This window comes from Prionailurus bengalensis, chromosome B3 (assembly GCF_016509475.1).
Source record: "Prionailurus bengalensis isolate Pbe53 chromosome B3, Fcat_Pben_1.1_paternal_pri, whole genome shotgun sequence".
Classification (NCBI taxonomy): domain Eukaryota; kingdom Metazoa; phylum Chordata; class Mammalia; order Carnivora; family Felidae; genus Prionailurus; species Prionailurus bengalensis.
This window is the reverse complement of record NC_057355.1, coordinates 1,067,583-1,094,911: the sequence shown is the minus strand read 5'-3', so window position 1 is coordinate 1,094,911 and position 27,329 is coordinate 1,067,583. Positions and strand designations below refer to the sequence as shown.

Sequence of the window (27,329 nt, the reverse complement as noted above, 5' to 3'; positions counted from 1 at the left end):
AGAGAGACAGAGCATGAACGGGGGAGGGGCAGAGAGAGAGGGAGACACAGAATCGGAACCAGGCTCCAGGCTCTGAGCCATCAGCGCAGAGCCTGACGTGGGGCTCGAACTCATGGACCGCGAGATCGTGACCTGGCTGAAGTCGGACGCTTAACCGACTGCGCCACCCAGGCGCCCCAAAGCTGTGCTTTTTTAACACAGTGCCAGAAAAGCAAAGCTTCTCCAAATGCTACACCTACCCGCTCACCACTCGCAGGGCATACGTGTGTGCACACAGACGCACACATACAGCAGCACCCAGAAGCTCCCACGCACACAGCGGAGGGTGCACGCAGGCCCCAGGAGTCCTCGGGCACCCAGGCCCGAAGCCGGGCGGACCCACAGACCAGCTAGACCCACAGATCACCCATCGCAAGCGACGCGCAAGCTGACTTCGTGCAAAGTGCGATAGAAAACTTGCAGGGAGGACTTCGCGGGGGTCTGGCCAGGCCGAAGTCCCTGTCATCTGCTAGCCATTTCTGTGTGGGGCCATCAAACCCGCCAAAATGCTCCTTAATGCTCCTTCATGCGTCCTCGTCTACAGAGACGTGTCCCCAGACTCAGGGGAAGGTGTTCCCCCCCCCCCCCGGGGGCACACTGAGCGCACTGTGGGAGAGGAGCACTGGAGGCCTGAATGCCAGGGCACAGGGGCTGTGGTCTGTGGATCCCTGCGTCCCCAGCGGCCCAGCGGCCCAGGCTGGGGGCTCAGTGAGCGCTGCCAGGACAGGTGTGCATGAGGGAATGAACGAATGAATGGGTGGATGAATGAATGAACACCTCCAAAGGCGATCTGCGGTCCAGCCGGGTCACATCACCAGCGAGCTCACTCACACGCAGGCTCTCAGACCCTGCCCGCAAGGAGGGCCCGTATTTTAACAAGACCCCTGGCGATTCCGGTGCCCACGACAGAATCGCTGGGTCTGCCACATGCTGGTGGGTGTCTAACTTTGCTGCACATTAAAACCACCCGGGAGAGCACGTAAACCACTCACAGCCTTTTGTGGCTGCTTGTCACACACCCCAGGTGATTCCTGTGTGCAGTCTCAGGTGCCTTAGGGTCTCTGTCACAGTGGCTGCCCTGCAGGCCCAACCTGGGCTCTGGCCCACCTGAGAGGTCCTGCCCCATCTTAGGATAAAAGCCCCACCCCCCAACCCAGGGACTACCCCCTCGGCTGTACACAGACCCTGGGGACAGACGACGCATTTCAAACCCCAGCTCTGCCCTCAGAGCCTCATTTTCCCCAACTGGACGACAGAGCTGGTGGGGGTGGGGCCACCTACCCCACAGGGTGGCCGAAGGGTTAAACGACTTGACCTATCTGTGGAGTGCCCTGACCAGACTGCCCCTTCCCTGGAGTTTTGTGGGCCTCAGTATCAACAGGCCCAACGAAGGAGTTTAGATGAGAGCTGGGGTTAAGAACCTCACTCCTGGAAACTGCTTCCCCAAAGAGGGCGAGAAAGTAGCAAAGGCGGTCACAGCGGAGGGTCCCTCTGGGGAAAATGAAGACTGAACCGGGAGGCTTAGCCATCTCGCCTCTTTTGTTTTTATTATTCGTGAAGAGAACGGGCTCCTTGCAGAGTCCGCGCGCGGGGAGCGTGGACGCTAAGAGGGCGCATTAAGGTTAACACGGTCTCGCTCCCCAGCGCTTTCCCTGGAGGAGGGCAGGCCGGAGCCTGGTGCCCAGGACCGCTCGCGGCGTCTCCTCTGCGCGGAGTCGGCGGGCCTCCTCCCCACGGCTACCTGATTCCTGCGCCCCTTCCCTGCGCCAGCCCAGGGCGGTGTGAGCGTGTGTGTGAGCGTGTGAGCGTGTGCGTGTGTGTGTATGTGTGTGTGCGCGCGCGCGCGCGCACCGGCGGGGAGGGGTGCTCGCAGGTTCGGTGCTGTAAGATGGTGTTCCTCCCTCCTTCCTTCCTTCCTTCCCTACCTCCCTTCCTCCTTCCTTCCCTACCTCCCTCCCTCCTTCCTTCCCTCCCTCTTCAGGGCCGCGCGGCCGCCCTCCGCCGCCGCCAGCGCGCTGGGCCGGGCCGGGCGCCCCCCTGGGTCCCTCTGCGGCAGCCGGCGGTGCGCGCTCCCCGCCCCGGCGCCCCTCTCGCCCGGCGGACCGCGCGCCCTGCCGGTGCAGCATGCGGGCGCGGTGACGTTCCCGGATAAATGCCGTGTAACTGTGTAGGCGAATGGGAGCTAAAAATAAGAACGGAAAATCTATCATTAAGGTATCATTGCGCCAGCGCAGCTATTTGAAGGCTCCCATGGTCCCCGGCGCCTGCGTTTGAAGCCCGCCTTTAGGCTTTGGGGGGGTATTTGCAGAAAACTCCCGGCGGCGGCTCGCCAGCTAGACCTCGGGGGCGCAGGGGAGGGGGGTGGCGCCGGTAATTATGGCAACGCGCAAAATGAAACAAAATAAAATGAGCGCTCACCTAACCCCTCCCCCACCGCACCCCCTGTGCCGTCCTCAGGTCGCTGGGGAAGCTGCCTGGAGTGCGGCTGGACCCTGAAATGAATGTGACCCGGCCGTTTACGCAAAGAATAGGACCGAAAGCTCCTTCAGAGCTATTTCGCCGACCACCACCCTCTTCCATGCACATCGGATTAGAAAAATAAAGTACCGGGAGGGAGCCTTTGGAAGAGAAAATGAAAACTGGGACTTAACCCCGGGTCGCCAGTGCGCCGCGGTGGGGCGCAGAGAGGCAGACTCCCAGGATGGCAAGCCTCCGGGGTTCCATGGGGTTAAACGAAAATTGATCTGATTTGGTTTTCAGCACCCGAAGGGGTGCAGGGGAGACCGCGGGGACAGGGGCAGGGTTTGCGCGTGTGCTTGTGTGTGCGTCCGCGTCCGGGGAGGGGGAGGGGGCGCCAAGGTGCAGCCTGCGCGCCGCTCTGCGCCTCGGCGGGCTGCGTGCGTGTCTCTGTCCGCGCTGCTCACACGGGCTCTTCGAGGGATCGGCGTCACATGACTCCGCCTGCCCCTCGCCCGCGCGCAGCTCGCCAGTCCCTCAGTTTGCCTGGCGCCGGGGGAGGGTCGGGCGGCCTCTCCGGGGCCCGGGGGCGCCGCGGGGCGGAGAAGAAGTTCCGGCGGGGAATGGTACATCTCTCTTCCAGAAGCCGCGGCCCGGCGCCAGCTCCCGGAGTGTAGATATTTGGGGGGAGGGGAGAGCGACCAGGAGCGAGCGAGCGAGCGCCGGAGAGAGGCAGCGCGCCGCGCGCACGGACGGGGGGCCGCGGGGTGTCGCGCGGAGAAGATGTAAGCGCGTGGGGTCTCGCTGGCCTCCGAGCACCATGCAGAAGGGGATCCGGCTGAACGATGGCCACGTCGCGTCCCTGGGACTGCTGGCGCGCAAGGACGGCACGCGCAAAGGCTACCTGAGCAAGCGGAGTTCGGACAACACAAAATGGCAAACCAAGTGGTTCGCGCTGCTGCAGAACCTTCTCTTCTACTTCGAGAGCGACTCGAGCTCGCGGCCCTCGGGGCTCTACCTGCTGGAGGGCTGCGTCTGCGACCGCGCGCCCTCCCCCAAGCCTGCGCTCTCGGCCAAGGAGCCGCTGGAGAAACAGGTGAGGCCGCCGCCGCCGCGTCTGACCTCCCAGCGCCCCCGCCGCGGCCACCCTCGGCACCCCGGGGCCTTCCGCCGGCCCGCGGCGCCCGAACTTTGGTCCCTCCCCTCTGGGCGCCTTCGGTGCGAGCGGAGGCTGGGCCCTGGCGGGCGGGTGACCCCGCGGCGGGCAGAGGGGGCAGGGACTGCGGGCAGGGAGTAGGCGCGGGCTGCGGCTGCCCTTCACCCGGAGAGCTCCGTGGGAGGCGGGGACACAGGGGCCGAGACGCGGAGGCGCTGGGGGGCGACGGGGTGCGGGAGGAGACGGGGTTCCGGAGGACCGGGGATAGACGATGAATGAGGACCGACATCGAGCCAGAAATGGTGCTCCCCACCCCCACTGCCACCCCGCGGCCCCCGACAGCTCCGACAGTCTGCTCCAGGCCTGGAGAGGGCGAGACGGAGGCGTCCGAGCGCCTGGATCCCCTGCTCCACCGCCGCTCGGAGTGGAGAGCCCGCCCTAGCTCTGCCGAGTTGGGGGGTGCGGGCCGCTGGGGTCGGTTCGGTGCCATCGGGCGCGATGAGCTCCCGGCCGGCCCCAGGCCCGAGCACCAGACCCGGGTGTGCCAGGAACCCCCTCTGGCGCGCGGGGACCAGGGCCAGGGTTGCTGCGGAGGCCGCGGGACAGGCGGGCGCTGCTCTCCTCCCCCTCCCGCTGCGACTCCGCCACCGCCGCAGTCCCGCTGCCCTCGCGTTTCCAGAGCTGCAGGACTACGGGGCCGGGCCTGGATTTGCCCGAGGGCCAGGGCGGGGTGGGGGTGCGCCTCTGGCGTGGAGGGAAGGAGGAGCGACGGAGAGCGAGGGCAATTTTTAAGCTCGATGCGCTCTCCAGAGGCGACTGCTCCGTTTCCATGCCTCTGGGAAGGGAAAGTCAAAGATAGTGGTTCCTAAAATGTCATTGCTGGAAGGGACCCGAGATCCGTGGGGGCTCCAACCAGCTAGCTGTTGCCTGGAGGAGGACGCTGAGGCCCACAGGGAGAAATTTACTTGTCCAGTGTCATACCACCAGTCGGCCGCTCAGGCTCAGGAAAGAGCACTGGGGTCTCAAAGCCACTGCTGCATGGAGACCAGTGGTGATGGAAGTGGCCCAAGTGTCGGGAATAAAAACCCTGCTCGAACCGGCCCACCGTGTTGTGGGGACGGGTCTGAGCCCGGCGTCTGCAGTACGCCCCTTCCTTCCTTGCCCTTGTCTGCTGGCGTTGGATGATTTCTGGGGACTGGGAAATGTGGACAAGAATATTCGAGGGCCCATCTCTGGGGATGGCAGGCCACACGGCAGGGAGAGGCTCGCCGATGGCAAAGCTGAGCAGAAAGCAGGCAGCTCCTGGGCTCCAAGCACAGACGGGGCCTAGAGGACTCACCTGGGAGAGCCAGACCCAGGCTGGGCCAAAGACGCCGCTCTCAGCCCTTGATAGGCTGTCTTCACGGGCCTTCCGGAACATTGCCAACCTTTGCCAGCCCAAGTCCACCTGCGCCTGCCGGCAGCCTGCAGCCCCAGGCCCAGCTGGAGCCCACCTGCATCCCCCACACCAGAGCAGAGTGCTGGACAGGGGGGTGGGGGAAGCTGAGTGGCTGTGAGGCTCCCAGCCTCTGTTCTCAGCCCTCGGAAGCCGGAGGCAGGCCTGAGACTGAATCTCCGCGCCACGACCCCAGCGCACACGCTCAACTTCTCTGAGCCTCTGTTTTGTAATCTAGCTAATGGAGATAATAGCACCTACTTTTCTGAGATTTCTAGAACGCGGGCAAATAACGTATATGAAAGCATGCTCACAACGCGTTTTAGCTGGATCTAAATAAATTGTAGTCGGATCTCCATTACCCACTTGGGCAGGGAATAAAGGAGGGCCAGACACAGAATGTTAAAGCTGAAAGGCAGCTCAGAGAGAGTTCGCACATAGCCAAACGGGACCAGAGAGTGGGGGTCACCTGTCCCCACAGAGTAAGTCAGGGCAGAATCAGACCTAGAATTCATCCCGTGTCTAAGAATTCCTGAAAAGGAGATCTTGTGTTGATCCCAAATCAGTCTTGGCTCAGGTAACGAATCATGCTAGCAGCAGATTTTGGACGGGACAGGAGTGCAAAACCCAGAGATGATATGCTCACACGTTAAGGGCTGTGTCCCCAGAATGCCACCGATCGGGGCATCCCCAGATGTGTTCAGAGAGCCGGCTCGTGGCATGAGAAGATTAGGAGGTGACGATCTGATGCGGCCCAGCTCAGGTGCAGATTCCGTTAGGGACATGTGCTTTGGTCTCAGGCACTTGCGTTAGATGTCCCTTCTGTCCCGCTCCAGAGCGGGAAAAGTCCACTCGCCTTCTCTGGCCTGTGCGTGTTTATGAGAATTTGTAACGTTTCGGTTCTAAATTTCAGAGTAAAACCGATAGTCTCAGCAGCTGACCTGTATCTCTCATCGGGTTGGGTGCCCCATGGCACCCCCTGGGGCCCCAGCGTGCGGGCCTGGCTCCGAGCCATCCCGTCACCGGGCCTGCCTGGCATTTGGGCCCACAGGAAGCCCGGACTCGGAACCGGCTGGGCGTGTGGTGGGGTGCCCTGGTCAGGGCCTCGGAGGTGCCCAGGCTGACCGGACCAGCCGGTATCTGTGAAGCCGCCGTGTTACCAGGATGTCTTTGTGTTGGGTCGAAGCAGGTGGCTTCCCCCCGGACAGGCAGGAATGCGTCAGGAACAGAGCACATAGTAGGTGCACAGGGAGTGCCTGTAGAGCCGAACTCGGGGTCTCTCGTGTTAATTCAACGCTTCGTGCCCTGGGGCCTGCCGCGTGCTAGTGTCGCTGTGTCGAGGGCCTAGGAAGCTGGATGGTCATGGCCCCAGACCCTAAATACGGGCACTCGCCTGGTGCAGATTCTCCAGCAGGACAGAATGCAGGTGCTCTGGGAGCCCAGACCCCAGCACCAGGCTCAGCCTCGGGGGATGCCCTGGCCTCTGGCTGCTTCCGTGCGGGTCTGACCGCACCTCATGCAGCCCCGGTGTGCTGGAGCCCTGACCTGGGACCCCACACCTCATGAAGGCGGACTGGCACGGCCGCCGTCACCTCCTGCCCCTGCTCACTCAGTGCTGACTTCCTCTCCTCCCAACCCCGATGCCCTGGACTTCGGGTTTGGAATCAGCCTCCCTACAGGCTGACTCTTGGTGTGGGAGCCGTGCTCTGGCCTTGAGCGCCCCACCCTCGTGCTGAGCCCCCTGAAATACAGCTTCCGGCCTCAGCTTCTCACCAGGCAACCCTGCCCATCCAACCCCAGCCCCTTCCTCGCCCCACCGACCACAGGGGGTCCAGCCGCGGACCCCAGGCTCTTCCCGATTCACTTAGGACAGACGGGAAGGGACACAGACCCCTTCCACGGGAACCTCAGCACTGATGTGGGTGGAGGCTCCAGAGGCCGGGGGGAGGTGGGGTGGGGGAGCCCAGAGCACCGATTGTCCCCCCTCCCCCCAACCGGGTGCCTTTCCCTGGAGATAAGGTGGAGCCCCATTGCCGCTCCTCACGGGACGTGTTCCTGGTCGGCCTGGAGCGTTCACATCAACAACTGTCCTGAAGCTGCGAGCGTGCCCGATTTACAGATGAGGAAACTGGCTGGCGGTGCCACCGGCAAGGCGGGGGCCGAGCTGAGACTCCTCGGGCTCTCCCGGTCCGCAGCTACGGCACCGTCTTCGCCACGAAGCTTGCCCTCCCGTGGCTCTAGCACATTCAGCTTCTCGGCCGATCAGAAAACTGCAAACCTGGAGGGAGGGGGTGAGGTCGTGCCGGAAGCAGCCCCCTGAGACGCAGAACCGGGGCTCGGGCTGCGGACGCTGGCACCTGCAGAAGGGACCACGGTGCGCCCCCCCCCGACCCGGCAGGTGCGGGGCCCCAGGGTTAACTGTGTGGGGTGCCCATTCCATCCCCCCTACGTCCCTAGAGCTGAAACGAGGTTGAAGAGGCTCGGTAATTATACCTTAACTGGGACAAGGAAATGCCAGGTCACTGCTCGTCTGCTTGGTGACAGTGGGGTGATGGGACCGGACCAGAGGACACACAGCTGCACTAAAATACACTACCATTTGTGTAGCAAACATTCGGGCTCGAGGCGCCAGACCAGGGCTCAGTCCTGCGGCTACAGAGAAAAATAAAGCTTAATGTTGGTCTTCAAAGAGCTCGCGGTGGGGTGGGGAGCCCTCCCCGGGCTCACTCCCATAGTTACGGCCAAGTGTTGGGAGCTCTCCCTCCCCTGCTTCGTGCCCAGCTGGGGTCACTGAACACCCTCGCTCACGCTGTCCCCCTCACCCCCCCTCCACACAGCCCCCACCAGGGTCGTCTAACCGCATGTCAGGTCGCAGCACCAACCTGTGAGGCCATCAGTGGCTCCCGTTGCCTTTAGGAAAAAATGCGAACTCCCAGCCATGACCCGGGACACCCTCGGGACCCAGCCTCTGCCCCCACCCCAGCCCTGCCCTACCGTCCACATTTTGCCCTCCACACCTTGCACCAGCCTCTGCTTTCCTGCCTTAGCAGATACTTCCTCCACCTGGAATGACCTCCCAGCCCAGGCCCTTCAGTGACCAAGTCCTGCCTCCGAGGTCTCAGCGTAGAAGCCACCTCCTTAGGGTTCTCTCACCACACACCGGGGCTTTCCTCCATCCACGCCATTGTCACGGTCTGCAAAGACCGTGTGTTTGGCGGGTGGTTTGTGAGTGGACACCACCCCCAGAACGCAGGTGCAGGAGATCGGGGGACACCCCCCCCTCCCAGAACACAGGTGCAGGAGATCGGGGCCAGCCAGGGCAGAGCCCGATGGGGCTGTCGTAGCTAGTAGTTGGGGGGCTTGCTGAACCCCGGGCAGCAGCCGGGTCTTTACAACAGACACTGTTTACAGACACTGAGGTGCCCCTGGCAGGACCTGCGGTCCAGCTGGACAGGGTGGAACCTGACGTCCGACTGCCGACCTCAGTCTCCCCAGCAGAGGGAGACGTGAGAGGGGAGCAGACCCGGGGTGGGGGGTGGTGGAGGATGATGGCGAGTCCATCCCTGGAGGCCAAGGGTCAAATGTGAGGTGACCCCAGGTGTGGGGAGGCTACTCACAGAGACAGAGGCCGCCAGGCAAGCAGGTAGGCGCCGACGGGCTGGACTGCTAGAAGGGAGCGCTCGGAGGGTCTGGCTGGACCGACACGCACCCGGCCTGGCCCGTCCACTGTCCCTGCCCCCTCCGCAAAGGCAGCCGGCACCGTGGACGCCGACTTGCCGGGGTGCCCGCACCCACAGCTCGGTTCCTGACGCTTCCAAGAGAGTTCTGTCACTGCACCCTCGTGAAAGGAGGACCGGGGCCTGAGAGCGGAGGTCGGGTTTGAGCCTCCCGTCCACCCGGTGACTGTGACGCGACACACAGGCCCCTCTCCTCGGCCCCTAACCTACGGCTTCCCTGCCATCCGAGGAGCCCTGGGGCTTCTGCAGGGACCCTCGGTGACCACCATCAGGGCCGTGGAGTGGGGGCCGCAGCCCTCATCAGAGGGAGCAGCCCCACTTTTAACCACTGTCCGTAGTAGGGGCCCACGTGAAACGTCATCTTTACTAGTGGCTTCAGGAAGTTTCGTCTTCACCCAAAGGCAGCGCTCTGCGGCCTGAGCTCTCGCGTAGAGTGAAGGTGGCCGCGGGTGACCTTGTCGCCGAGCGCTTCGCGACACTACACCAGTGAGCACAGGAGAGTGGGGAACGCGGTTCGTGGAGCACCTCTGATCCGTGCCGGGCACCAGGGTGTGGTTTCACGTCCTCTCAGCAGCCACTGCTAACCCATTCTCGAGACGACAAAACTGAGGCTCAGAGACGTCAGGGACTCCCTCGGGATTACAGAGAGCGTGCGGCAGAGCCGGCAGGCGGACCCGGGCCCCTCGCCCGCCTGCCTCCAGGACCTGAGCCCTCCGCCACGCTCAGCACACAGGCCTGGGCCGGGGGCGGTGGTGGAGTTTACCATCCTCTGCCAAGAAAAAGAATCAGCAGCAAGTGAAAATATGTCACTGTCGCTCCGGTGACTTCTACGAAGCAGCTTCTGTTTCTGCTTGGGTGGGAGCCTCGCAATTCAAATCCCATGAGCGTCAAGGCCAAGACAGGCATCCACATCCCACGGTCCGGTCTCCCCGGAACCCGTGGGAGCCCGGAGCCGGCGCCCATGTGCACACAGCCAAGAACAGGACTCAGCCCCCTGAAGTGTATGCGGGAGCGCCGGGGACACGTGGACCCGGGAGGGGCCCAGACGCCTCCGCGTGGGCACCTGTGGTGCAGTGGGCATGCCCACCCCCTCCCCAGAGAGGGGCACACGGCCCCTCAGATGCAGAGCCCGGTTGTCAGCTCGCTCACTGAGGACGAGCCACCCCGCCCAGGCAGGGAGGCAGCATTAGGTGGTAGCCACGGGCTTCGAGCCACGCAGACCGGCGTTCCTGCAGGTTCTGCCCCCTCGTAGCTGGGGGGTGGTCACGCTCCCTGAGCCCCGGCCTGCCTGCTTGTGAGGTGGAGGCCGTGGTGGAGCCTCCCTCGGCCCCCTGCTCCGAGGCTTCAACCAGTGGCTCTTTGAAAAGCGCTGGCACAGCCCAGTGGGTCTCGTCAGTAAGCGGTGGCTGCTGCGGCTTCAGGTTCCTCCTGCGTGACCAGCCTCTCGCTCAGCGGAGCAGCGACCCCGGAGCCTGGCGGTTCTGATGGGCTTGCAGCCAATGACAGCAGGCCCTGAGCCCGGATATTAAGATGGGTGGTAATTCTTCACCCGGACAACCTGGGCCCTTCTGGAAAGGTCTCGGCAAGTCTGTCCCCGGTGCGGGGACGGGGAGCGATGCCCCCAGGAACTCATTCCGTCCCTGCTGGCCACCCCAGCCCCGTCCGTCTTGCCCCCTGCACGTCTCACACCCACCCACTTGGCGTCTGCCTCCCCCAGCTCTGGTCCAGGCTGCCGTCCCCCCTCACCGGGACGTGGGGGTGGCCTCCGGGCCGTGCACTAGTCAGGACGGGCCGCGCTCAGCTGCCGTAACAACCGCCATCTGCGTGAACGCGGGAACGTGTGTCTCTTGTTGGTGCCTCTCCCGCCCCATGCGCCTGGCGCCGTGATCACTGGGGGCCCAGGCTGATGGAGATTCATGCTGACACCTGCCTCCACGGCCACCCCCCCCCCCGGGAGTGACCCGCTCTGGCCTCAGCTCAGTGGACGAGGCCAGTCACGTGGCTTCAGCCCAGTGGCAGCAGGCAAGTGCCGCCTCCTGTGCCTGCGGGCGGAGCTCCGGTGTCCCCGCCGTCTGCCTCCAGCCGCTGTGTCCTGCAGGCCATCTGCCTGGGTGCAGCCAGAGCATCTGCGACACACAGTTCGCCCTCACACACATTCCCAGCAGCGGGGGGAAGGCCAGGCGCCTCACGGCAGGCGTAACGGCAGGAGGCAGAAGCCGGGCTCAGCCCAGTGGGTTCACACTTGCAGGGGCAGGTCCGGGCCAGGCCTCCCCTTTTCCTGATGCTCAGTGACCGTCATCCCTAGGCAGGTGCCAGGAGAAGCACTTTGGCCACCGGGTTTCCCCTGAAGTAATGAGGAAGAGAATTCTAGAAGCAGAAGTGGCGTTCCGTTCTGCAGAGTTGCTGGTGCCTCCTGGGAGCCAGGCCCGTGCTGCCCGGGGCCAGGAGGACGGGACAGAAGGAAGGGCCTGCCCTGGAGGGGCTCGCCGTCCAGCGAGGAGCTCCCCCCCCGTGAGGAGCCCCCCCCCCCGCCTCCGGTAGACAGAGGCAGCACAGGGGGGCCAGTGCCGGTGCAAAGCAGAGCCCGGGGCTGTGGGAGCCCAGCCGGGGGGCAGCAGGGCAGCTCGGGCAGGAAGGGACCCGTGGGACATCGCATGGGGGCCGTAGGGGCCCGCTGAGGCCCGTGTGCCCAGCTACTGAGCCGGCCCTTCCCCCCAAGAAGTTTCCCACCGGGTTCCTGACGGAGGCCGACGCCACACTGGAGCCTGTTCCTGAATTCGGCAAACGTCCTGAGATCTGGTCGGTGGCAGGGCCAGGCCGGGACGGGTCTGCGGGGGGGGTGGCGATGGACTGAAAGATGTTCGTGCCGGACCAGCCACGCAGGACCTCCGTGGCCCTGGCTCCTCGGGCAGGAGTAGCTTCAGACAGAGACCACCCGGCAGTAGAGGCTCGTCGAGGCTGACACGGGTCCCAGGCCTCGGGCTGAGCACCGCCTAGTTCAAGGCTGACTCTGAGGGGGGCCGGCCCTGTAGCCACTCATCCCCGTTCTGGCCAGGCCGGCAGTGAGCCGTGAGGTGTCGGCAGCAGTGGGGCTCAGTCCCGGCCGGGGAGGGCCGCAGGGACACACAGCCCAAGCCCCATGGGAGGCGGGAGCTGGATGGGGCCTGAGACAGACACGTGGCCCGGGGACGGGGCAGAGCCCGGTGCAGTAACCAGGCCCTGGGAGGATTCCAGCTGGAGAGCTCCGAGGCCCCTCGGGGCAGGGGCAGGATCCAGACCCCTCTCGAGCCAGCCGTATGGGACGGGGCGGGGCATCAGGAGCGGGACAGCTGGTCGGTCCAAGGAGTGACGCGGGAGCACCGCCGGCCCGGGGAGGCCAGTCCTTCCAGTGAGCAGGCCCGCTCGGGAAAGCTGTACTAGTGGAGTGCCATGTGGCGGGCACGAGACTGGCGTGGCTGGGGCAGCAGCCAGCATTTGAGGAGCGAGTTCTGTGCTGCAGAAGCAGTGGGGGCGGGGGGGAGCCGAGGACACTCCGGGGTGACCTGGTCCGGGTGGGACGGGACCCCTCCCTGCAGGGGCCGGGGAACAGGGCGGCCTCCCTGGGAAGTCTGACCGTGAGAGGTATGGAAGGGACCTGAGGGGGAGCCTGGATTGACGGCCCTGATGCAGCGGGGGGGGGGGGGGATCCAGGCCAGGGCATGTCTACACACGCACACACACATGTGCACGAGAACATTCGGGGTTCTCCAGCACAGCCCCCTCTGGACCGGGAAAAGCAGCATCCAGCAGAGAGGTCCGGCCGAGGCCCGGGGCCAGCTGGACCACAATCCCGAAGGAGGAGCGGGAGGGAAGAGCCAGGGCCTGTCGGGGGACAGGGCAGCAGAGTTGAGCAGGAGCGGTGCCTCCGTCGCTCAGCTAGGAGCAGGGGGCAGGCAGTGGGTCTGGGCTCTGGCCAAGCAGGATGGAGACCGGGGCCAGGGGGAGCACAGGGGGCCGTTCAGTGGTCCACGTGGGCGGAGCTGAAGCCTCGAAGCAGGGCGTGGCACGGGATGGGGGAAGGCACAGCCTCCGGAGATTCCAGAGTGAGACCCTTGCTGGCCAGCTGAATATCAGGAATGAGAAGAGATGGGAAGTGGAGTGTTGCACGGGCCGCCAGCCATTGCCTGCTCGACCTTGGCACAGCTGCGACCCCTGGGTTCGTGACCCCCAAGCCTCTCGAGTACGCACTCGCGCAGGGGGGCTTTGGGGTCAGGGTGGGCATTTTTTGTTTTGAAACAACAGTTGTGGGCTCTCAGGGCTCTGGAGGCCAGCGGTCTGAAGTTGGGGCCGTGCTCCCTCGGACGTCCCAGGGAAGAACTTCCCTGACCTCCTCCAGCTTCTGATGGCTTCTGGCAACCCCCGCTGCTCCTTGACCCACAGACGCAGCTCTCTGACCTCTGCCCGTCTCTTCACTTGGCTTTCTCCCTGTGTGTCTTTGCCCAGCTGTCAGCACAGAGCCCGACGCGGGGCTCGAACTCAAACCGTGAGACCATGACCTGAGGCGAAGCCAGACACTTAACCGACTGAGCCGCCCAGGCGCCCCAAGACCTTATTTTCAAATAAGGTCACAGTCACAGATTCCAGGGGGTTTTGGAGGCTGCTGTTGCACAGCTCACGAATGCACACGCGCATGTGTTTCCTGGGAACTTGCCACCAGTAGTTTGATTAGACCCCCCACTTAGACTTGCAAAGGATTTGATTGGTTCGAAACCCGTTATGAAGCACTTTTATGAACCACGAACTCTCACATTATCTCTGTGAGGTGGGCGATAACCTTCCCCGTTTTGTGAAAGAGAAAACGATCTGATAGATCTTCAGAATCTGAAAACCAAAGGGTTCCGTGGTGGCGTAAGTTCCAGGAAACATCCTTCGTCGCAGGACTGCGCGGGGCCTTTACGATGTGAGTAGGCCTCCAGGGGTCCCCGAGAACCAAGGACTTCCATCGTGAAAGGCCAGTGCCCCCCCCCCCGCCACGGCCAGCCCCGCCGCCCAAGCCTGGGGAGCACAGTGTCACCTGCCTTGTGGCTTTGCTGTTAATTAATAAGCCTGGCTTCTGTGCCACGCTGACAGATGTGTGACAGATGTGTTCAGTCACCCATTCAGCAAATGGAGGCTGCTCCGTGCCAAGGCCAAGGCACAATGCCGAGCTCCAGGGGCATGTCTTGGTCAGGAATCGTTTAGCGGAAACGGGAGCTTGTTCAGATCAGCTTAAGCAAAGGGAAGGACTTTGTTGGAAGAGCCGCGGTGGTGACGCATGGAGCCTCGGAGAAAACCTGTGTGCGGCCTCCGTGGCCTGGACCGGGAACACGCCTCTGCCCCGCCCCCTCGCTACCCAGTCCCTGTCCCCGCTTCTCTCTGAGACTTGTTTCCTTCTGTGCCTTCTCTCTGGCTCTTGGTGGTCACCAGGCACAGCTCCTCAGCTGCCTCTCCACGTCGCCGTTGCAAACACCTGACACCCTGGGTGTGACCGCTGGGGCACCTGCCCACGGCCGCCCCAGGGCTGCGCTCCCGGTGGGCGAGGGGCGGGCAGCGGGGGAAGTGCTTCTGCCCGGGCATTGCCCCCTCGGGGTTCCCAGCACTGGGTGGACATCGAGACTAGCCGCCCCAAGCCCATCCCCCTGCCCGGACCCTCTGCCCCTGGTCCTGCTTTAACAGGTCTCAGGAGGGGCCTGAGTGTGCGGGGCCCAGAATGAGCCTCTCCGCTCTCCCGGAAAGACCACTACCAAGCCATCACAGGGCCTCCCGGGGGGGCTCAGTTGGTTAAGCGGCCAACTTGATTTCAGCTCAAGTCATGATCTCTTGGTTCGTGAGTTTGAGTCCGGGTCGGGCTCCACGCTGATGGTGTAGAGTCTGCTTGGGAGTCCCTCTCTCTCTCTCTCTTTCTCTGCTCCTTCCCCTCTCTCTCTCTCAAAAATAAACAAACTTAAAAAAAAAAAAAAGATAAGCCCTCACAGTGCAAGCTGATAATGGCTTTGCGGGGGGAGAAGAGGGATTGTGGGAGCGCCTGGCAGTGCAGAATGAGTAGGAAAGAGACGAGCTAAGCTCTGGGTCCAAAGAGCAGCAGGCCTTCTGAAGGCCTTTCACGTTTGTCATCGATAGCCGTGAGGTGACCAGTGTGCGGGCAGAGAGTGAATGCGGGAGAACTTTGTTTCCCACGATGGATACCACCTGTGTGCCCCTGTGGCACCTGTGTCCCCGTGAGAGAGAAGAGGCTGCCCGGTGTCCCCCTGGCTCTGAGCACCGCCAGACACGCCCGGCCCTGCCATCTGGGGGGGGGGGGTGACCCTCCGTCCTGCTTGGCCCAGGACTCCCGTGGTCGGCACTGGAGGTCTGTCCTTCGGGAGCCCCTTGGTCGGGGGCAGCGTGGGGCAGTGGTCACCCTGCCCGCCAGCTGGGCGTCCTGGACAGTGGAGAAAGCAGGAGGCGGGGGCCCTGCCAGCCACCCCACCCCCAGCTGCCGGGGGCTCCTGTCTGCTCAGCCGCCCTGGATGGTAGAAGCTTGTGACCCGGGCCTGAGGGCCCCAGGAACACCGTGCCTGGGCAGGACGTGCCTGCCACCAGCAGACAGTGGGAGCCGTTGGGTGGGCAAAGCCCCTGGACGTGGTGAGGCCCCTGAAAGAATCCTGGAGCTGCTGTAACGGTCTGGCTTTGAGGCTCAGAGTGTTTCTGGATCCATCGCAACCTTCAAGTCAAGGTGCCCACCTCTTCAGGTCTAGGGACGCTCTGGTCTGTCCTGGATGTGGAGGCCCCCACGTGGACTTCTGGGCCCTTCCCTGCAGCTCTGGACGCTCCCGGGGTCGCTCATCGAGCCTGCTTCCGTAACAAGGTCAAGTGTGGTCCAGTGGGAGGTTCGCCTCCATGGCACCTGTGGGTCTGTTCCGGCAACTCCCGTGAGACCTGTTAAGATTCTGTACAGAATCCTCCTCCCAGAGGAGGCCCCAGCTTTGTGTCTGGGTTTATCCCATATCCTCGATGACGTGTAACGTGTGAGTACTGACCCCTCCCCACACGGCGTCCCTGGGAAGCCACACGTGTGGCCCTGCATCGCACCGGAAAGCTTTGGGGTGTCCCCACCGCTGATTCCAGAACGATGCTGCTGTTCTGTAGAGGGATCCGTCCCACGTGGTCACGTTGTCGTGGTAGGTGTGATGCGGGTCCTGCCCTGTGGTCATGTTGAGGCCCACGTATTATTCTGGTTGAGTTCAGACTTTGGGAAGCCCCAGAGTGGTCCTGCTTGGTCAGGCACCATTCTGAGTGTGCCTGACGTGTGGTCCTGGTCGCGTCCCAGTGGGCCCCTGGCCCCAGTACGTGTGCCGTCCACCCTGCAACTCTGTGGGGCCCACCTCTGGCCTCCGCTCGGCCTTGTCTCTCTGGGGAGGCCCAGGGGTGGTTCAAGCTGTCAGGGCCGACCTGAGGTCTGTCTGAGCTTGGATCTGACACCATCTGAGGCTGTGGGACCATCTTAAGAGCTCCTGTGGTCCCCGGGGTCACTGTTCCTCCCTAGAAAAGGCTGATGTTGGCAGTGTTTATCCAGAACCCCAGAAACACCCAGCTCCCTTCTAGACTGCCAGCCGCGTGAGGTCCTCAGGTAGTTGGGGATAGGACATCCTGGTCCTGGAAGACTCCGGTGAGCTGGGCTGGTCCCACTGACGCCATGGATCCTGGGACCTGAGCCAGAGCAGGTCGGCGAACCCTCCTCCCTCGCCCAGCCCGCGCCCTAACCGCAGACCATACTGCTCCGGGATCCGGAAAGCCTGTCCCAAACCCACCTGAACGAGCCAGAAAGGAGCTGAGGGAGCGGAGAGTGAGGCAGAGGCAGAGCACATGGGTCCAGACTTCTGCACCAGGAGGAGAGAAACGGGGAGCCCCTGATCTGACTGCAGCCTGTCCCCAGCCTGAGAGGGAGGAACTGACCAAGAGGGGAGCTGTGCGGGGTGCTCCTTCCTGCAGCCCCGGCCAGCCGACCTCACCTTCCCTGCGGCAGGAGGCCGAGAGGTGTGGGAGAGGGACCCGGGGAGGGTGGAGACCCAAGGGGCAGGGACCGACCCAGCGAGAAAGGGGCAGAGAGGTGCACGGATAGGACAATAGATAGAGGCGGAGAAACGGACAGAAGATCACAGAACAGCAGGGAGGTGATGGCTTCCCAGCCCCGCGAGCGACGAGGCGGGCTCCTCCTGGAACATGCCGGCGGGACGCAGCCCGGCTCCCTGTCCAGGCTGCTGCGGTGGAACCGGAATGGGCCCCCAGACCACCCACCCCCACCCCCGGCACGTCTGGTGACCACCAGTCCGTTCTCTACTTTTCTGGGAGTTTGGTTTGGCTTGGTTGGTTGTTTAGGTTCCGCTTTTCTTTATCCGTTCATCCTTTGATGGACACCGACGTGGCTTCCGTGTCTTGCCCACCGTACATGACGTTGCCGTGAATGTGGGGGTGCGGGTGGGTTTTGGAATCAGCGACTTTGTCTCCTTCCGATGAGTACTCGGAAGTGCAGTTGCCGGATGGTAGGGTCGTTGTTTTTCCAACCCGAGGACCCTCCACACCATTCTCCGCAGCGGCCGCACCGGTCTGCGTTCCCACCCACGGTGCGCGAGCGCTCCCTTTCTGCGCGTCCTCGCCAACACCTGTTGTTCCCTGTGTTGTTGATGTTCGCCATTCTGACAGGTGTGAGGTGGTATCCCCTTGTGGTTTTGGTTTGCGTTTCCCCGCTGACGAGTGACATGGAGCATCTCTTCGTGGATCTGTTGGCCGTGTGTGTCGTCTTTGGAGAAATGTCTATTCGGGTCCTCTGCCCATTTTTTAACTGGAATGTTGCGTTTTTTGTTATTGAGTTATATGAACTCTTTCCATATGTTTTATATCAGCTCTGTATCAGATATATGATTTGCAAATATCTGCTCCCATTCCGTAGGCTGCCTTTTTGTTTTGTTGGCGGTTTCCTTTGCCGTGCAGAAGCTTTTTTGTTTTGTTTTGTTTTGTTTTTGAGAGACAGAGAGAAAGAGAATGAGCAGGGGAGGGGCAGAGAGAGGGAGAGAGGGAATCTTAAGTAGGGTCTGTGCTGTTGGCACAGAGCCTGACACAGGGGACTCGATCCCACAAATGACAAGATCGTGACCTGAGCCGAAATCAAGAGTCTGACGCCTAACGGACGGAGCCCCAGGCGCCCCTGTGCAGAAGCTTTTTATTGTGATGAAGTTCCATTCGTTTATTTATTTTTGCCTTTATTCCCGTTGCCTTTGGAGTCAGATCCAAAAACACTGCCGAGAGTGCAGTCAAGGGCTTCATGACTACATTTTCGTCTAGGATTTTTTCTTTTCTTTTTTTTTTTTCCACTTTTTTTTTTTATTTATTTTTGGGACAGAGAGAGACAGAGCATGAACGGGGGAGGGCCAGAGAGAGAGGGAGACACAGAATCGGAAACAGGCTCCAGGCTCTGAACTGTCAGCCCAGAGCCCGATGCGGGGCTCGAACTCACGGACCGCGAGATCGTGACCTGGCTGAAGTCGGACGCTTAACCGACTGTGCCACCCAGGCGCCCCTAAGTTTATTTGTTTTTTGAGAGACAGAGAGAGAGAGGAGACACAGAATCGGAAACAGGCTCCAGGCTCTGAGCCATCAGCCCAGAGCCCGACGTGGGGCTCGAACTCACGGACCGCGAGATCGTGACCTGGCTGAAGTCGGACGCTTAACCGACTGCGCCACCCAGGCGCCCCACGTCTAGGATTTTTATGGTTTCTGGTCTCACATGTAGATCTTTAATCCATTTTGAGCTTATTTTTGTGTGTGGTGTAAGAAAGTGGTCCAGTGTCATTCTTTTGCACGTGGCCGTCCCGTTCTCCCAGCACCGTTTGGTGAAGAGGCTTTTTCTCATTGCACATTCTGCCTCCTTTGTGGTAGATCAGTTGACCGCGTAAGCATGGGTTTCCTTCTGCTCCCTTCTGTTCCGTTGATCCGCGTGTCCGCCTTCGTGCCAATAGCGTAGTGTTGGGAACACCACAGCTTTCTAATACGGTTTGGAATCAGCCAGCGTGATGCTCCCAGCTTCCTTTTTCTCAAGACCGCTTCGGCTACTTGTGATCTTTCGTGGTTCCACGCGAATTTAAGGATTGGTTGTTCCGTTTCTGCGAAAAATGGCATCGCAGTTTTGAGAGGAATTGCATTGAATCTGTAGATTGCTTTGGGTATGTGGACATTTTAACAGTATTAAGTCTCCCATCCGAGAGCGCGGAACATCTTTCCATTTCCTTATGTCGTCCTCAGTTTTTTTCTTCAGCGTTTTATACTTTCCAGAATATGGGTCTTCGCCTCTTTGGTCAGGTTTATTCCTGGGTGTTTTATTATTTTTGGTGCAATTGTAAATGGGGTTGTTTTCTTAATTTCTCTTTCTGCTGTTTGAATATCGCTGTGCAGAAATGCAACAGATTTCTGTACGTTGATTTTGTATCCTATGACTGTGCTGAGTTCATTTATCAGTTCTAGTAATTTTTTGGTGAAGTCTTTAGTGTTTTCTAAATAGAGTATTATGTTATCTGCAAATAGTGAACGTTTTATATTTTTCCGTATCAACTCGGATGCCTTTTACTTCTTTTCCTTGTGTGGTTGCTGAGGCTGAGACTTCCAACATCGTGTAGACTAAAAGTGGTGAGTGGACATCTGTCTCATTCCTGACCCTCGGGGAAAGCTGTTTTTCACCACTGAGGGTGATGTTAGCTGCGGGTTTTCCACATGTGGCTTGTGTCATGTGGAGATATAGTCCCTCTAACCCTGCTTTGTTAAGAGTTTTTATCATAGATGGATATTGAATTTCTTCAAGTGTTTTTTCTACATCTATTGAGATGATCATGTAATTTCTATTCCTCATTTTGCTAACGTGGTCTATCACACTGATTGACTTGTGGATGTCAAACCATCCTTGCATCCCTGGAATGAATCGCACTCAGTCGCAGTACATGATCCTTTCAATGTGTTGTTCACTCAGCTTGCTAATGTTTTGTTGCGGATTTTTGTATGTATGCTCATCAAGGATATTGCCTGTGACTTTCTTTTTTCGATGGCGTCCTTGTCTGCTTTTGGCATCAGGGTAATAATGCTGGCTTGGGAAAATGAGTTTGGAAGCATTCACGCCTCTTCAATTCTTTGGTAAGACTTGGAGAAGGATAGGTGTTAAATCCTCTTTGAATGTTTGGTGGGATGCACCAGTGAAGCCTTCTGGTCCCAACTTTTGCCTGTTGGGGGGTTTTGATTCCTGATTCAATCTCCTTCCTGTAACTGACCCATTCAGATTTTCTGTTTCTTCATGATTCAGTCTTAGAAGACTATGTTTCTCGTAATTTACACGATTTTCTAAGTTGTTGATTTGTTGGTGTCTAATTGTTCATAGTAGTCTCTTATGATCCCTCGTATTTCTTTGGTATCAGTTGTAACTTCCCTCTTTTGAAAGTTCCAGATTTTATTTGAGTCCTCTCTCCTTTGTTCTTACTGAGTCTAGTTAAACGTTGATCAGTCTTATTTGTCTTTTCAAAGAACCAACTCTTCTTTTCATGGATCTTTGCTATTGTTTTTTTTTTTGTCTCGATTTCGTTTATTTCTGCTCTGATCTTTATTTCCTTTCTCCTACAACTGCTGGGTTTTGTTACTCTTTTTCTAGTTGCTTTACGTGTAAAGTTAGATTGTTTACTTGAGCTTTTTCTTATTTCTTGCATCGCTACGAGCTTCCCTCCCAAAACTGCTTTTGCTGGATCCTGTAGATTCTGATATGTTGCATTTTCGCTTCTATTCACCTCAAGGGTTTGTTTGTTTTTTTTTTTAATTTCTTCATTGAAACATTTGTCGTTCAGCATTGTGTTTAATCTCCACACGTTTGTGGTTTTTTCCCGTTTTCTTTTTGCAAGCGATTTCCAGTTTCGTACCATTGTGGTCTGAGAAGATGCTTGACGTGATTTTAGTCTTAAATTCATTGACACTTGTTTTGTGGCCTAACATATGGTCTCTCCTGGAGAATGTTCTATGTGCACTTGGCCAGAATGCGTGTTCTGCTGTTTGGGGACGGACTGTTCTGTGTAGAGCTATCAGATCCATTTGGTCTAATGTGTCCTTTAAGGCCACTGTTTCCTTGTTGATTTTCTGTCTGGATGATGTATCCATTGATCCAAGTGGGGTGTTCATGTCCCCTACTGTTAACTGCATTGCTGTGCATTTCTCTTTTTAAGTCTCTAGTATTTGCTTCATGTGTTTATGAAGCGTATGTTGCATACATAAATATTTAAAATGTTGTCTCTTCTTGCTGGATTGACCCGTTTATCATCAGTAATGCCCATCTGTGTCTGTAATTACGGGCTTTGTTTCCAAGTTTCTTCTGTCTTAGGAAAGTGTAGCTACCCCAGCTTTCTTTTGGTTTCCATTTGCGTGAAGCATCTCTTTCCATCCTTTCGTTTCCAGTCTGTGTGTCCTTACATCTGTCTGTCCTAACATGTTATAGAGAGCACATAGGTGGGTCTTTTTTTTTTTTTAATTGATTCAGCCACTCTGTGTCCTCTGATTGGAGAATTTAGTCCATTTTTGTTTGTGGTACTTACAGATAGGTATGTACCTGTTGCCATTTTGTTCATTATTTTCTGCACATCTCATATTTCCTCTCTGTTCCTTCTTCTCTTCTTGCTCCCTTCCCTTGTGGTCTGATGCCTTTCTATAGTGTTACATTATGTGGTTACCATGTGACCTACATACATCAGCCTACAGACACACCTTGGAGATGCTGCGTGTGCGGTTCCGGACCGTGGCGATAAAGTGAACGTTGCGATAAAGCGAGTCAAATGCATTTTTTGGTTTTCCAGGGCACGTTAAGGTTACGTCCACGCCGTCCTGTAGTTTTATTATCTCTTGGACATGTGCGATGGCACGATGTCTGAGAAAACAATGTGCTTACATAAATTTTGAAGTATTTCTAACCAATGTTAACTCTCTCCTGAGCTTTCAGTGAGTCATAATCGCAGATCCCCGTAATAAAATTAATAGTAGCGAACGAACTTGAAATACCGCAAGAATGACTAACAGGTGACACAGAGACCCAAGGTGAGCAAATGCCGTTGGGAGAAGGGCACCACCGACGGACTTGTCTGATGTGGGCTTGTCGCAGACCTGTAGTGTGCAAGAGTGCAAAATGCAGTAAGCAGAGCACAGTGAAATGAGGTGTGCCCGTGTGTGTGTGTGTGTGTGTGTGTGCACCCCAGTCTAGTTTAAGTAGCTAGCAATTTAAGTTTGAACACATCCTAAAACTTAACATTTTTACACCCTCTCCCCCACGTGTTAGGCTTTTCATGTCACGTTTCACATCTTTTTTATTTTTACCCCTTCCCTCGTTGTTGTGGTTGTAGTTATTTTTACTGCTTTTGCCTTTAACCTTCATTCCAGCTTTGTAAGGGATTGAGCCGCTGTCTTTACTACACGTCTGCCTTTACCGTGAGATTTGCGCTCCCACGTGTGCTCTCATTCCCCGCTAGCGCCCTTGCTTTTCAGCCCAAAGAAGTCCCCCGAGTGCCTCTTGCTCGGCCAGTTCCGTGGCGGTGAGCCCCTGTGGCTTCTGCCAGTGTGGAGAACGTTCTCTCCCCTCAGTTCTGAATGACGACCTTGCCGGCCGGCGTGTCCTTGGCCGAAGGTTTTTCCCTCGGCACGTCGACTATACCCCGCCACTCCCGCTGGCCTGCGAAGTTTCTGCTGAAAAATCTGTTCATAGTCTTGTGAGGTTTCCCTTGTACGTAAGAAGCTGATTTTTCTTGCTGCTTTGAGGACCCTTTTTCTCTTTAACTTCTGACGTTTCTGTCATAGTGTGTCCCGGTATGGGGCTCCTTTGGTCACCTTCCTTCGGACTCTCTGGGCTTCCCGGACCCAGATATGTGTTTCCTCCCCCAGGTCAGGGTCGTTCACAGCCGTTATGTCTTCAAATGACTTTTCTGTCCCTTTCTCTCTTCTTCCGGGCGGCTTACTACGCAAACACTGTCCCCCGCGTGTTATCCCCTGGGTCCCTGAGCAATCTTCCTGCTGCTCTTTTCCAGTGTGTGCCTGGCTTCCAGATGACCGGTCCTGTCTTCTGCTTCGTCCGCCGTGTTGTTGAACCCCTCGTGTGTTGTCCAGAGTTACTGTATCCTTCCCTCCGTGACTCCTGTTTGGTGCCTTCTTGTGTTTTCTCTCTGTTGAGGCTCCCGCTGTGTCCCTCCGCTCTTCCCCAAGATCAGTGAGCCTCTCCGGGACTGTTACTCTGAGCCCTCTATCAGGTAAAATAGCTGTCTTAGTCTCACGAAGGTTTTTTCACTGGAGTTTCATCTTGTTCTCTCTTTGGGAACATATTCCTCTGTGTTCTCATTTCGCCTGGCTCTCCGGGTCGGTTTCCATGTGTTAGGCAGAAGTGCTCTCTCCTCATCCTGAAGGGGCGGTCACGGGAAGCCCGGGGTGGGTGTCAGTCTGCTGTCTGCACGGTGCCCCGGGGAGGTGGCCTGCCAGGAACGTCTCTCCGATTGTTTCAGTCCCGTGGGGCCCAGAGCTGCAAGCCCCCCGGCCACCAGAGCCACACGTCCAGGGGACACCCCCGTGGAGACTGGGCACAGATCTGTGGTGGGGGCGTGGGGGCAGAACACATCGGGGCAGAACACATCAAGCCTACCTGCTGGGTTCAGTGGAGTGGGGGCCACGGCCTCCCCTCACTTCAAAAACCCCCGGATATTCCTAACTTCGGCTGTTCTCACCCCATCACCGAGATCTCTTCTCCCAACCTTGCTGCTACTGTGAGGTCTGCTTCCCCTGGAGAAGCGGCCCCGTCCCTCCATGCTGGCAGGGGAGGTGGAGAAGAGTGGGAAGTAGGCGGGCACAGGGACAGTTGTACCACCCACAGTGCCCACCCCGGGGTCTTGCCTTCCCCACCAGGGCCCGGACCCCTGAGAATTGCAGCCACGCCAGACAGAATGGCTGGCACAGAGCAGGTGCTCAGGGGGCATATTGGCAGTATTATCGGGAATAGTTTTTTAAATTTTTTTGATGTTTATTTTTGAGAGGAGAGAGAGGGAGAGAGACAGAGCATGAGCAGGGGAGGGGCAGAGAGAGGGAGACACAGAATCCGAAGCAAGCTCCAGGCTCAGAGCTGTCAGCACAGAGCCCGACACTGGGCTCAAACTCACGGACTGTGAGATCATGACCTGAGCCGAAGTCGGATGGATGGTCACCCAACTGAGCCACCCGGGCGCCCCTATCGTGAATATTAATAAGAGTAAGGGGACGAGGACCACAGACCGCAGGGTGCCTTGTGGAGACATCATCAGAGCCCTGGAGCGGGATGTCGCTTTCAGGTGTCTGTTCCTCCTTTCCTTTTTCAGCCATTCGTCGGCACTTACTCGGTACCAGACTCCGTGTGGGGCTCCGGAGTACCCAGAGGAAGGTAGCCAACCCCGGCCCCGGCCTTGAGCAGTGCACGGCCCGTGAGTCAGTCAGGCGTGAGACCCCCTGGAAGGAGGGGCCTCGGGGGGACGTGATCCTCAGCGACAGAAGAACGGGGGCCTAGCAGACACCCCCACCCCGGCCAGGCCGAGATCCAGACAAGCACCTGGCGCTCTGTGTGTGTCGTGGCAGACACGAGGCCACACCTAGGGCCCCAGGCCACACCCGGGCCACACACCTGAGCGGGACAGAAGGGCGCCAGGCCAGAGCCTCCCCAGGGCCTCCCACGGGCTGTACGGGGAGACCGGGAGCCGGCCCAGGCCTGTCCTGAGCTCCCGGAAAGATGCAGAACACTCACCTCCAGCCGGGCTGTGCCCTCCTCCCCCCCACCCAGCAGATGGGCAGGCACATGTCCATGAGGACAGAGACATAGATGGTGCAGGTGTACAGGGAGGTCACAGAACTCAGAGACACAGACGGCCCAGCTTGTCCACCCAGCACCCCGCCCCCCATCACGGATGAGAGCCCGAGCAGGACAGAGGAAGGGGCCCAGTGGCCCCGAGCCGCACAGTGGGTCAGACTCCACGTCCGGTGCCCGTTCTCTCCCAGGAGGCCACTTGTCCCTTAACTTGGGGCGTGTCCCTCCCAACCCTGGAGAGAACGCCGGGTGACGGGGGAGCCCTGGACTGCGGGAGCCACGTCACACCTCCCACCGCAGCCCCTCCGAGGGAGGGCGATCACCGTGTCGCAGGCGCCTGCACACCCACGGGCCACCTTGGCCGCACCTGCCTGGGACCGGCCGCCTTCCCGGCACCACACGGCCGGCGGTTTACTGGGTCTGTCTGTGCGCGGCCTAGGCCCTCGTTCAGCCTTGCTCAGTTCTCCAGATTCCTTTCTTACTAGCATCTTCCCGGAACCTGGAGCTCACCAGCGTGGGGGCTTCGTTCTTTCCCAGCGGATTTTACTGCCTCTGTCCGCTTTGTGTCTCTGTCCCTGCCTCCCTTCTCCGTCTCCCTCCATCGCTGTCTCCACTCTGTCCCCATCCTTGTCTGTGTCCCCCGCCCCCCAGGCCCCACGTGGAGCACAGTCTGGTTCCTGAGCCGCCCAGAGTCAGGACTGGTGATGACTCAGGTGGCTGGGAGCAAGTTTACTGTCCCCTGGTGAGCACTGGCTGCTGGTCACCGGGGCCACGTGGCCGCGTAAGCCAATGTCAGGGAGAAGGCTGGCGGGCACACGGGACCGCATTGCTCTCCCATCCCCTGGGCCACTTACTCTGCAGCCGGGGCTGCAGAAGCATCGCCGGCCGAGAGCAGCCGTGTCCCGGAGGGGGCCTCGGGCAAACCCCGCTGCCTGTGACATGGGGGCGGTGTGCTTTACCTCGGGGGCTGCGGTCCAGGGAGGCCGTGCTCTCCGCTGGCTCTCCCTCCTCCAGCTGAGGCTCCCAGGCTGCCCACGCAGCAGGCCCTTCGGCCTCTGCCCTGAAAGCACCCCGGGCCTGCTTGTTAGGAGACACGGTGAAGATTCTGGGCTGTGCCCGCCCCCGAGGCCCCCACGCCCAGCCCTCCACCAGCCGCTGCTCGGTCACTCAGGGTCTAGACAGGGTCTCCAAAGACAAGACGCACGGGACCCGTGTTAGGAGACTGGCCACGGCCACGCGGCTTCACCCGGAGCAGGGGTGACAGAGGCGAGGCCTCACAGAGGCGGAGTACATGAGGGGTGCGGTAGACCCTCGCTGTGGAGGTGACGGGACAGCGTGGGGAGGAAGTCTCTGGGGACAGACCCTCCTCCGAGGGGCAGAGAGTTGAGCGTCCGCATGGCTCCAGAGGCGTCTGTGGTGGCCTGGGTTCAGGGCCAGGAGCTTCCTCGCGGCTAATTCCCTGCTGAGGGGGCTGGCGGGGGTCACGGTACCCAGGCTGGCAAGCGGCCGAGTGTTCTCAAAGCTGGGCCGATCGTGAAGAGGCCTCTGTTAAGGGAGAGGGGCCTCAGCCAAACCCCTCACTGCCCGCAGCTCTGGGGGCCCGGCTCCCGGGGCTTTGCCAACCCGGCCCCTCCCCGGGCAGGTCCACAACCCCCCCCCCCCCCCCGCAGCGGCTTGGCGGGGAAGGAGACCACTCTTGCCCTGGGAACAGGGCCTGGTCCCATCGGTGGGCCCATCCAGCTCCAGGACATCCCCCCTGGGGACCCAAGGAGACCCACCCTGTCCGTCCCCTGTTTCTGAGTTAGGACCCGAGTCTCACCCGCCTATAAGCTCCGTAGCTTTTCCGTCTCTACACCCAGCGCCAGTCCCCAGCTTGTGTGTCCTCCTGGCTTCTCTGCTTTCCAGCTGTGTGGCCTTGAGCAAGTGGCTTGAGTTCTCTGTGCCTCAGGTTCACCCCCCTTGGTGAGTGTGGGACTCCGTGAGGTCGTGGGGGGACAACCTGGGGGTGCTCACCGTCTCTCGAGAACCACCCGTGGCTGCCTTCCTTCTTCACCTGCTGCTCCCTGGGGGCAGGTGGGGGGCGTGCCCACCCTTCCGAATTCAGTTATTCGAGGCTGCAGCTGACAGTTCCTTCCACAGCCCCAGTTGTCTGTTTCCTAGGAAACAAGTGAGAGACATGGAGTGTGCAACAACACGCACACACACACGCACGCGCACAGGCACGCACGCACAGGCACACCCTGGCTGCCACCCAGACTGACCCTTAACAGAAATACAGGAAATGTCAGCAGAGGCTAAAAATAGTTTGCACACCGCACCTCGGTTGCGTGTCCCTCCCCCCCAGCCCGACCCCCCAAACCTGCCCCTTATCCTGCCCCTCCCCCTCTGTGGTCCCCCCCCACCTCTAGTCGCTCCAGCCAAAGACCTGAGTGTCGTCCTGAGGACGTCCTCCCAGCCCGTCCCCCTGCTGGGCACCGCCACCGGGACCCTGCCGCCTGCCCCCCTTGCCTCCGGCATCCCTGTTCCTGCCGCCCTCCCGCCCCAGCACACCAGGCGCAGACGTCTGTGCCGTCCCCGCACTCCGCGTCTAGCGACCGTCACTCCTGGACCAGGGCCCCAGCGCTGGGC

The 27,329-nt window shown here is 59.7% G+C and overlaps 1 protein-coding gene across 2 annotated transcripts in view; it reads left to right on the top strand.

Annotated features, from left to right (window-relative positions):
- Positions 1–2,161: 2,161 nt before the first annotated feature.
- Positions 2,162–27,329, top strand: part of RASGRF1 (Ras protein specific guanine nucleotide releasing factor 1) — a 100,434-nt gene continuing 75,266 nt past the window's right edge. The window contains exon 1 of one of the 2 annotated variants that reach the window (XM_043554604.1): positions 2,162–2,253. In XM_043554604.1, coding sequence (XP_043410539.1) covers positions 2,215–2,253 — 39 coding nt within the window. In that variant the 5' untranslated portion in view covers positions 2,162–2,214. Of the gene's footprint in view, positions 2,254–2,997; positions 3,593–27,329 lie in introns of those variants that run through there. The other variant, XM_043554603.1, reaches the window with a different exon arrangement.